Here is a 12,182-nt window from a genome sequence, read left to right as displayed (position 1 = left end):
TCCACTTTGCTACTGCAATAATGTAAATGTTCCCACTGTGGGACTAATAAAGGCAAATCTTATCTTATCTTATCTTATTCTCTTTATGTTTTTTTTATGGTCACTGTCAGAAACCCAGAATATCCAAAACAAAATATTGAGTTACAAGGTTTCCACCCGACAGTGGCATTATCCAATCAGAATAAAATAAAAGTTGTTTGGGGGACATGAGTTCAGTGTCCAGGGGCCCCTCACGGTACTAATGCAGCCTTGTTTAAAGTGCTAACACAGGGCGAATAAAGTATGCAAACTGACCTAACAGCCAGCAGTAAATTACTTAGAAAAACATTTGGCAAGAATTTCCACTTAGAAATTCATAGTTAATTTAACAGAGAATATTGTCAGTGAAGTCTACATAAAAATGAGCCTGTTTAAACGAGACCAAAACATCACACTTCAAGAACAATTACTCCCCATCTGCAGGCGTCCTCATCAACAAGGCCCGGGACCCCTGCTGACATAGATTCTATCCCACCCTTGGACATTACATTACACATTATATTAACATAAAATCCCATAATCTTACATTTATACATCTGTGATTATTCATCTAACATAGCTCGTTACTTCAACACAACTTTTAATATTATTATTATTGTTAACTGCACACTGCATATATTGTTTACTCCTCGTCAATATTTTGTACATTTAATTCTCTTCAATTTAAAAGTTTAAATCTGTAGCACCTATTCTCACTTAAATTATATTTTACATATTTTTAATTGCAAATTTTGTGTATATTTTGTATACAGTATGCTACATGGTAAAATATTCTACATTTCTTTTGTTTCTGTGATTACTCTGGCTATAAGGTCAGCAGTAGTAGCCCATTATTGAAATACTTGATATCAAAATCTGTTTTATTAGCCAAGTACGTTAAGTGAAAAATGAACACACAGAAGATAAAAAAAGCTGGAAAATTACACGCAGACGTAGACATACTATTATATTATTTATAAGCAAGTAGGTGGAAAAAGAAGAGAAAAAATAAATACATATACAGTATGAGGGGAAAGTTTAGACACACTTTCTCGGGAATAGGAAGGAGTGTCCAAACCTTTAACTGGTACTGTGTATAAATAAATAAATAAAAAGTATAAACACACAAAGATGAAGAACAACATAAAGATAATATTTATATACAGGTCCAACTGTCACTGTTAACTACAGTGGGTTATATACAGTATGAACATGTGGATATATACACACTTTTTGTTCGGTATGTAGAGTCATATACAACAGTTTTTATATGTTTGTTGCACACTTTGAATATAAACCAAATGTGATTCACATATATGATTAGTCCATGTGGTTATTATTGCACACGGGTTGTTTACTGTCATATGTGGACCTTGTATTGAATTGAATAAATAGATAGCATTTACATCATTATTGCTGTTGTTTATATTTGGTAAAGGTTTTATATCAGCAACTACAAGACTATATATTTGTTTTCTAGTCAACTGATAAAATCTATTATGGGCTGAAGTCTGTTATCTTTTGTATCAAGTATGAGCCGCTGAAATCGCCTCCTGTTACTGGCATTCAAAAGAGAGGACGTATTTTCCTTCGTGCAGAACTGATAGAAAGATCTTAGTTTGTTTTGGACGTGCTCAGAGGACTAGCCTCTTCACGCCTTTTGAACTTTTAAACCCCTTCAATCTCATCAAGACCTTCAAGTTTCACAATTTAGACTGAACAGAGATCGCACACTTGCTGTCATGAAAGCCTCTTCTTTATTATTAGATGTCCCCACCACCTGAAACCTCAAAGACCTGCTTCAAAGGCCATTTTTTATTCTTTATGAGCACCTGAATAATTTCTTGTCCCAAGTGTGTATTCTATCTGCGCTCCTTGCACTGCTGGTTTTTGGAAACTATTCAGCAAATTGATCAACTTCTTGTTGTTGGAATATGGATAGTACGGTGGAATGCAGGAGCGATGCACCAAACAACCCCAGCCCATGAGATGAATTTCCTACCAAATTATCCAGATTCATGTGCTGTGAAAAGTCTTTCAGTAACATAGCAACTGTGAACAGCCACATATCTACCACAGAAGTTTGAGCAGAGTTTTTTTGGAGGCTTTTCACATCACCTTTCACAGTGTTTCATGTATTAATTTTTACCCAAACAAATTTGCCCCCACCTAGAATATTTTTTCTATTTATTATTTCCTCCTTCCTAAAGTCTGTGAAAATGAGAGAGCGGTCCTTGAATGTGCGGCCGTCTAGATTTGAAAAAACGACTTCCCTATAATACAGTTTGTGAAATAAATCAATGTGTAGTTACATTGTGTACTTTGGTTAATTTTAACCGGTTAATTTACAAATGCTTTATAAGCCATAATCATAATTTTTGTCAAATTATTTTGTGTGAAAAATCCCTCCTTTCTATACCACCATAACATTTACTTTATCTAATTCTTTAGGAGGACACCTCTGAAGTACTGTTTAATTACTTACCTGGCTACAGGGCATCCCGATGAAAACCCATTTATTAACATTTACAACAGTTATTTTCATTAATGACTTATTAATATTACTGATGACTTAGATAATAGTATAGAAAAGAGGGATTTTTCACAACCTGGCATCACAAAAACTATACTTATCAATGGCTTATAAAGCATTTATAAACCATTAGTAAATGATTCATTAACAACTATTTAATACTCACTGTTTTAGACTATTTTTAGCACAAGAAGAAAATATGATAAAATTGTATGCATACAATTAAAGTTAATATTATCTCACTCAATGTCAACTGAAGCTGAAATGGGCTCCAAATTCCCCTTTACCCTCCAAAGGATAAGCAGTAAAGAAAATGAATGAATGAATAAAGGAATGATGTTTCACATGAACACTTGAGACATTACACTTCTACAAAAACAAACCATGATGTCACCACAATAGAGCATTAAAAAGACTTTATTTGAGAAAAGTGAGTGTTAAACAAAACATACAGTAGTTGACGCAAAAGGTGAAACACTCATGAGCACATGATTGGTCTAATAAATGGTTGATTTGTAGGCTGTGGTAGTGCAATAGATCGGTTTGTTGGTTGTACTCCTAGAACAAGTCTATAAAATGATTAGGAAGAAAACACACAATGCAATTTGTGTATCGAGTGTGGGAAGAGTGGGTAAGGTGCTTGACCCACTGAGGGCCAACTTAGGCTCCACGTGCTCCACGGGCCCCACTAGTCTGTTTTCTGACAGGAATGGAAACTGCAAGATTTCTCCAGAGCTGTTGGAAAGAGAGAAATACAAGAATTGAGCAAAAAAAAAAAAAAAAGATTATGGGAATTAAATTTTAAACTTAACTATGAAATCCTGTTAATCTTGATTTAACCCACAATAATACCAACCTGAAGCGGTATCACTGCACTCCCTCAGCCCGCTAATGGCTTGAATGTACGTCCCTCCCAAGAACTGTTCAGTCGTTGTTCCAACTTGAACTTCCTGGAGACACTTGGTGGAGTCCTTGAAGAGGAGGTTTTTTCCTGCATCGGACTGGAACATCCTGAATGTGGAGTCGGAGCCTTCTTTGCCAAACTTGGTCTATAAATAAGGAACAACATTTTGATTTAAAACAGAGTTTTGTGCTCTTGAAAGTTAAGGAAATGTCTGGTGTGTCTGCCAAAAATGTCCTTTTTGCATTTTACTTCATATTTTATAATAAAATATTCAGCTAAAGGTGTTTGAAGGTATCTTACAAAATTAATGTTTCACATTTATTCTGGGTGAAAACAAAACTGAATACAGAACCTGAATCAGTAGAAATTGTAAGTAATTTAGTATAGCATCAACAAAAATAAAGTATCTACTACAGTAGAACAGTGAAAAGATGAGCTGATGGATGGTGGTGTAGTTGAGGAACAGATTTATCTCGATCACTCTGGCAGTACAAATCCAGTGCTTAATAGATTATTACATGATACATAATAATTTGATGAAGCATGCAAAAATGTCCCTCTGAAAACATTTAATTTCTATTCCTAATCCATACAACCATTCCTGACCTGCTGCTCCTGAAGAATGCGGACAACATCAGTGTGCTTTTCTGGACGTGTCACCACAGCGTGTGCCGGCACGAGAGCCAGGTGGCAAGTGGCGTAATCAGTGATTGGAACTGGACCCTTCCCAGGGCAGATCAGCTCATAGTCAGCAGAGCTCACACTTTGAGCCCATGCTGGACCTTGACCTGAGAAGAAGAGGTGGGATAGAAGAGAAGAACAGAGTGAATGATGAATGTTGTTGTAAATGAAGCCGCGCTGTCGTAGATAAGATGGAAACAGTGTCAGTTTCTTACCATCGCTGTTTTCTGGAACAATTGTGTGTTTGATGAAGGCGACATCTCCGGCACCTTCAACAAGACATCTAAAGTAATATGCAAAACGTTATTCATACCACTCTCATGTCTGTGCGTTAGTTATGTGTCTTGGATGGAGAGGTGATTAGTGTAGTTTAGCATAAGGAAAGCTAGCCTAGTTAAAATATGCTTACCAGCAACTCTAAAGCTGTTAAAGTGGCACACAAGCAGAAGTGTAAAAATGAATGTTTGACATGCTTTAACTTTGTGGAAAACAGATGCCAGCCTGCAAACTTTGGAAAAGCTGCGAAAATGAATAATAAAACTTTGTTGAAAAATTACTAGTCCTCAATAAAAATTGTGGCATGATAGTATCAATTTAATCATTAAAAAGATTTAGAGGTGCAGGTAGATGTATATGTAACTTGGGGAGAGCAAAGCCAACTATTTTCACGTAGGATCAAAATGATGATCCTACGTCCTTAAACATATATTTCTATTAGAGAATAATAGCTCTGTTGCTTCTTACCTAAAGGCTCCAGCATAGCCGTAGTACTGCTCGTCAGCACTGGCTTTGCACTTGGACTCATCTCCCACAGCTCTGCCACTGCCGGCACACTGTTTACAGAATGAAGAGGCAGGATCGGCTCCCGGGGCGCAACCGCTAGTGAAATACTTAGCTGAAAAGACGAGAGACAATGTCAGTACAATGTCAGTCCAAAACAATTAACGTCATAAAACAGTTCAATGGTTTTGCTGCAGACATTTTGGAGGAAAGATAGTTGCTGCCTTGACAGTGTTCGCTGGCAAAGGAGTTCTTTTTCCAGTTCAGAAAATGTTATGATATACAGTACAGAAGGTGTAAGAGGATGGTCAAGGTGGATGGAACAGCATTTACACACTGCAGACCAGGATTTTGTCCTTTTTTCAAGTGTGGTTAGGTTTAGGCTACTTAAACGCATTGCTTTTAAAGTTAGAAAAAGAAAAAGGTATTGGATGGATATTTTGAAAAGTATATTATATTTAGTCAAAATACTTTGAGTTGCCAAAACATTACCAGGAAAGATTAATCATGCATAGTTGACATAGGTGGATTTTGTAGGAAAACAAATGATGAACAGATTAATTCAGAATAGTATTAAACAATTTAGTAGATTTGATAATAACGCTTAAATTGATAGAAAACATAAACTGAGCAGCAATACGTTTGTGGTTTTAAATTAGTAGGATATGAACTTTTTCTTTAAGCAAAAGCAGGATCTTAATGGTCTGGGTGTGGTTACTCACAGAAGTCACAGTCTTTAGTCTTTTCGTAGATGAGACCCATGGGGATGTTCCAGCCAGCTGTTCTGCCGATGCCTGTGTGGCAAGACCTCTTGCCCTGCAGGGTGTCCCAGGTCAAGCCAGAGCCCTTCTTTACCACAGCAACGGCGTAGTAAGAGGAGGCTGATAATAAAAAGGGTGTAAGTACAGAAGGAGATAGATCAGAAAACTGTGTAGCGAATAATTATTAGTTACACAGTTTGAATCAAATTTAATTTAAAAGTTATTAATATTGCAAATGTAGTGTTTCATCACAGAAGGGAGAGCTGGGCCAATCTAAATGTGTAACTCTAGTTTACAGGGCAATAGTTTCCAAGAATTTTCCTGTTCACTTCCAATTAATGTTTTTCAATTAACTGCTAGAGTAACCCTGAGAGTATGTCGGTCAGTGCACAGCAGGCCAACTGAACATGTAGAGAAAAATAATGTTTCCAATAATACATTAATAATGAATGGACATTTACTTCGATTAAATGATGATTTTCTGTCAAGGGGATTCCTGTTTTCCGTATAATTACTACCAGATTACAAAAATCTAGGAATTTACGAGGAAGTAACAAATACTTCAACCTGCTTGGGCATCATGTTTATATCACTGATACTTTTTTGTGTAGAAGACTTTTCTATTTTTCACTCAGCTCTAGTGTATCTGTGGCAACTAAAAACAGCAGAAACAAAAGCAGGTTTACCTGCACCGGAGCTTGAGGTGCATTGAGCTGTGGAGAAAGAAAGGGATACAAATGTTACTCATGTAGAAAAGGTAAAAATCAAATCCAATTCTGTGCTGTTTAAGTATAATACCTTCATCATACTGCTCCACCATAGTAGGAACCAGACCGCACTTTCCAGCTGTATACACCTGTCCTCCATCCACTGCCATTGCATCAGCCTCTGTGCGCTACAGGAGGACGATAATGAAGACAGCAGATGATCAGAGACTCAAAATGGAGCACAAAACCCAAGCTTGTGACAGATCCCCATCTTTCCGTCATGTTTTACCATAATCTTGCTCATACAGTCCTCAACTGAGGCGCCATTCTGGCATTCAATGGCAGCGCTCCCATCATCCCCCACGCTGTTGATGCTCCATGTGTCACACTTTGCTGTTTCAGCGTGACCCACAGCGCACCATCTAACGGCAGATGATGCAGCACCTACGGCCTGCTCTGGAAAGTGAAGTAAAACAGAAACATAAATGTCCATGTTTGTCTTATGGTTTTATCTGTATGCTTTGTTGAGTTTCTTTGACTTCAGCATACCTTTCTTAAGGGAACGGACGATGCTCATGTAAGTGGCACCCAAATACAGGAAGGAGTCTGTGCCTGGGGGCAGCTGCACCAGCCTCACAGTTGAGTCCTTGAACATCAGGTTCTTGGCAGGTGCATAGGCATCAGATGAGAAGAGGCTAAAGCCCTGAAAGGCACAAAATGAGCAAATTAATTATGGAAGCACTGAAACATATTGTGAAAATGTGAGGTAGCTAAAACCCAAAGTGACATTCTTACATGAATCATTTTTTATTATGAATCATGCTTTACTCTCTTTTGCTTGTCTGGCTAATCTGGCAGCTCTACCACTTGTTCTTGGTGTTGTATAAATCATTAGTCATACACTTTTGTGTGGACAATCTGTATTTTACCTGTACTGAGCTGAGGCTTGTCCAGATCAACTCGGCCAGCTGTTGATCCTTGCGGGTGACAACAGCATGAGCTGGTACTTTGGCCAGGTGGCAGGTGCGATAGCTGTCGATGGGCGCTCTTGTGCCATCCTTGCACAGCAGCTCGTAGCTTGCCTTGTCAGAATCTGAGGGTGTGTCAAAGCAGGGATTTTGTTTTCATCTTTCAGTTTTACACTTTCAAACACACCCCTTAACAGTTCTCTCACTACCATGTTGGTTAAAAAGTCAGATTTCATGTTTGTGGACACATAAACAAGTAAAAGTAAAACAGCGCCTCAGGAAAATGTCAGGGAAGGACATATCAGAAATTATTCATTGCTGCTGCAAAAAGGCATTTGCTTATAAATAGTCAGAGACTGACATACCTACAGCAGATAATTAGCTTAAAATCATTAAAGACTAACTTTATCAACAAGACTGAAAAATGATTTATACATTTGCAAGTTGGGCAAAATGGATAATATCTCCATCAGCTTACAGCTACTTTGTCCCTCTACTTTCTCTAAACTTCTTCCTTTCCTCTCCTACTCACAGGTAATCATATTTAAACTATGCAGAGCTATGTAACAACTTACTGTTAAGAATATTCAGATTGAGATGATGTTGCTTGACAACCGTGCTAGTGTTTGTTTTGTCTTTATTGACAATATTTAAAAAATCGAATAAAATTGTATCCAAAAAAAAAAGAAGAAGATTAAGAAAAGTACATTTTTGTACAATTTACATAAGACGGTTTGTATCTTATCGTCTCCTAATGCAGATTTTGAACAAGTGATCGGCAGACCACCTTCCTTGGCTGCAACCACTACGAGCCAATAATTAATAAAATATGGAAATCTTGTGATACTGACCAGGTACAGTGAGGTGCTTCACAAAAGCCACGTCTCCAACACCATCAGCCAGACACCTATAAAGTAAACCAATCCAAAGTTGCATCAACAGTGGCAGGTTTTTTGTTAATTTTAATATAATCTTAAATACATGAATGCCACCGGATTACAGACTGAGGAAGAGAAATGTGTGGAGGACAGATTAAGTCAGAGTAGAGCTCAGTATGATCAAAGAAAGACATGATACTGACTGGAAGGCACCGCCGTAGCCATAGTAAGGCTCCTGGTGGGACCTGGAGCAGTCTCCCTTGCACAGTTCACACAGTTTGGAGCCTCTTGCTGCCCCCGGGGCGCAGCTGGCCGAGAAGAAGGTGCTCACCGCTGCAAAAGCAGAAACATGGCCAGGATATTAGAAATGTTGAGCCCCTTAGACCCCACATCCTCAGAAAGTCTGTTTGGATGTGCTGTTTCCAACCAAGGTGTCTTAAACTTAATTTTTAAGCCAACAGGATGAGAAGTTTTAAAGTGCATTCTGTTTTTAGCTCCAGAACAGTTTTGAATCAACTTTTGAAACTGTGTTGCTATTTATATATTTGTACGTTTTATTTACTCAGCTATGTCCATTAGAAATTTTAATCTTTCATTTGCACTCTATGTCCTTTTAATGATTTTAAAGCAAATCATTATTTCATGCTGCAATCTTATTTTTAATGCTCTATTATAGTATTTTATTTCTCTCTCTTTCTATGTTTCTGTACTTTGTTTTTATTATTAGTGTGTGTGTGTGTGTGTGTGGGGGGGGGGGGGCGGGGGGGGGGGGTATGTATCTGTTGGATGATTGGGTTTTATTTTTATTTCTCAAATTCCATGTTTTTTTTCAATTTTTTCTGTTAAATGTTTCTTTTATGTAAAGCACATTGAGTTGCCACTGTGTATGAAATGCGCTATATAAATAAAACTGCCTTGCCTTGCCTTGCCTTAGTACATTTTCCCCAACAAAAAAAGATCTAAATATGTTTCGATTAAACATCAATCATGTGCAGGTTTTTGAACTGAAGGTTGTAAACTCCATGTTGCTAAAACCTCCAAATTCTTAGAAGAAAAAACATTTGAAGACATGACCGTTGTGCCCTTGACAATGGCAAAACTACAACAAAATTGTCAAATATTATGTTTGATTGTTTACACATTAAAACAAACTACACAGGAAGATAAATACTTCTTAATTCAAGGAACGTGCACTCACCCTCCTCCACTGGTTTGTCCTCAATGCCCTGCCATTGCAGTAAACCCATGGACACCAGAGTGCCAATGGGAATGTTCCAACCTGCGGACTTGCCCAAACCAGTGTGGCAGGATTTCTTCCCCTGGAGCTCTTTGATGCCAAATCCAGTGCCCTTCTTCACCACGGCAACAGCATAGTAACAGGTTTCCGAAGCTGGTTAAATTCAGAAAGAAGTTCAAACATTCAGTCGATATAAAATGCTAACATACCTAATGTTCCCTTTTATAACATTTAATATGATGATATATATATATATATATATATATATATATATATTATACGTTTGCATCTTATTCAACTATTGTCTTATTATTATTATGAGATTTCTTTTTTTGACAATCTGCTTTCTGACAAAAAAAGATTCAGTATATCAAAAATCTAAACAAAAATTTCCTTCCAGGCATTTAGGAGTTAAATGTATGTTTAAAAGTCACTGAAAAGCAAAGAGAAAAGCCAGCTGATGAGTAAACGTACTGGTGCCGTAGTCCTCAGCAATAATGGGCTGCAGGTCGTAGTTTTTGAGTCCAGCTGTGTAGACGTCTCCACCGTCCAAAGTGATGGCGTCTGCTTCACCAGCCTGTCAGAGGACGCAGCAGCAGTAGCTCAATAAAATGCAGACTGTGTTGGTTTAAGATGTATTTTGTTGGTAGTAAAACTATGAGGTACTTGAACACTTTAATATTTTGCTACTTTCTACTTCTACTTTAACTCCACTACATTTCTTTTATATTTTTACTCCTTTACATTTATCTGACAGCTGTAGTTATTCTTCACATACAACACATATGATAACTAATCTGTCCAACAGAATATAAAGCACTTAAAAACCTTCACCTCAACAGCTACAACATTTAGATGCTGATTCCATGTCACTGATTATAACATTAACAGTAAAAAAGGAGCCATAGATGAGTATTTTATATAACAGAGCTGCTAAATTTAGAGCTGCAACAATCAGTCAATTAATTGATTAGTTGCCAACTATTTAATTAATCTCGAACAATTTCGATAACCAATTAATCACTTTCAGCTATTTTTAAAGAAAATAAATATCCACATTTTCTAATTGCAGTTCCTCAAATGTTGAATCTCTTCTGGTTTCTTTAGTCTTGTATGATAAAAATATATATAAACTGGTGATCTACATTTTACAACATTTTAAGAACCAAAAGACCGACTGATTAATCGATAAATGGACAGATTCATTGATAAAATGGAAAATAAAATAATCGCTCGTTGCACAAGCCTAGTAGAGTTGCTATTAATTTACTTCAGTCATTATATCTTTTAAATGGTCTGAGTGTCTTCCACTGCTCATTAAATGGCCATTAAATGTTTTTGGCCAGCTGTGAAGAGGTGTTTATTTATTTTTTTGTATTAATATTACATTTCTCACCTTGATTGCAATGATGCAGTCGATGGTGCTATCTTTCTTCACGCAGGTGAACGCGGGGGCTGCGGTGGCAAGATGCAGACATTTCTGTAACTCTTGGTCGGACGTGACGCACCACTTCACCTTCTCAGCGGGGGCCGCCAACGCCGAGGCTGCCAAAGTAAATGGATAAATACAAAATGCATTAAAACAATGAATGAGCGTCAAATAAATGAGGGTTGAAGGAAAATGTAACTTTTCTTTACCGAGGCACCCGAGCAGCGCCAGCAGGAGCAGAGGCTTCATGTTAGACATGTGGAGGGGGGGTCTGCAGGTCAGCAGAGTTTGGGGAGGCAGCTCAGGCTTTTATAGCAAAGCTGCGAGTGCACAGAGGGGAAAAAAAGGAAAAGGAGGAAAAATGCGACAGTTTGCTCAAGTTTCCTAATGTGTGCGCGCATGGGCGTGTGCGTGCATGTGCGTGTGTACTTTTGTGTGCCGGTACACACACACAGTACACATCCATCATGTGGAAATTCACAGACACCGTAAACTATTGAACCATTGTTTGCACTGATCATTTGAAATCAGAGAGCAGAAACACAGTAACATGCCACCTTTCACACATGAAACAATAAACAACAAAAGGAAACATGAGCACAAACAGGCTCTCCAATCAGGACCCAAATGATATGATTCATAAATGAAGCATTTGTTTTAGCTTGTGATATGTTTGTGGTTTATATGTTATGCTTTTATGTTTGTGTGCTTTATATTTTATGCTTTTTTGTTTGTGTTCTTTATTGTTTAGGTAATTGCCAAACAATTGACAATTATCAAAAATGCAATGGATTGATTGATTGACTGAAGTGTTCATTAGTTAATGTCAAGAACCCCTAAACAAAACACAAATTAGACCACAGACCCCAAACCGATTTCTGCTTTTAGGTGTTTTATTACAGAACGTGTATAAACCCATGACCAAAATAGTCATACAATCTGTCATTGTGTTACTTACATATGGAATTATAATGAAAAGTAATGATTTCCCTTTTTGCTGGGGGTCCTCACACCCCACTTTGAGAAGCACTGCATTACTGTATCTTTTTGGTCTTAGAGAACAATATAATGGGCAACAAGTTTGACCTGCACAAGAAAGTGTTTTAAAGTGTATTCTCTGTCTTAAAAGCATTGCAATTGTATTAATCCTGTAATCTGACGCTCCCACCAGCATTAAATTCTGTTTTTTGCAAAATGCTGCTTGATATTCTGCAAAAAGTTACATAATTTGACAGCGAGACAGTGTAACATTGAGTTTTGGGGGGACTGCTGCTTTGAAGTGTAGT

At 37.5% G+C, this 12,182-nt stretch overlaps 1 protein-coding gene across 1 annotated transcript; it reads right to left on the bottom strand.

The window, feature by feature from the left end:
* Positions 1 to 2,952: 2,952 nt before the first annotated feature.
* tfa (transferrin-a) lies at positions 2,953 to 11,222 on the bottom strand. The gene is made up of 17 exons (XM_062428451.1): positions 11,106 to 11,222; positions 10,864 to 11,012; positions 9,942 to 10,044; positions 9,429 to 9,620; positions 8,434 to 8,563; positions 8,204 to 8,259; positions 7,314 to 7,477; positions 6,934 to 7,087; positions 6,674 to 6,840; positions 6,476 to 6,572; positions 6,364 to 6,390; positions 5,639 to 5,797; positions 4,881 to 5,031; positions 4,352 to 4,419; positions 4,062 to 4,243; positions 3,408 to 3,600; positions 2,953 to 3,286 (listed from the first exon to the last, which is right to left on the bottom strand). The coding sequence occupies exons 1-17, from the start codon at positions 11,152 to 11,154 to the stop codon at positions 3,240 to 3,242; spliced, it is 2,088 nt and encodes a 695-aa protein (XP_062284435.1). The 5' UTR covers positions 11,155 to 11,222; the 3' UTR covers positions 2,953 to 3,239.
* Between the last annotated feature and the right edge of the window lie 960 nt (positions 11,223 to 12,182).

The sequence above is a fragment of the Scomber scombrus genome, chromosome 11, assembly GCF_963691925.1.
Source record: "Scomber scombrus chromosome 11, fScoSco1.1, whole genome shotgun sequence".
Classification (NCBI taxonomy): Eukaryota; Metazoa; Chordata; class Actinopteri; order Scombriformes; family Scombridae; genus Scomber; species Scomber scombrus.
This window is presented reverse-complemented; position numbering and strand designations above follow the sequence as displayed.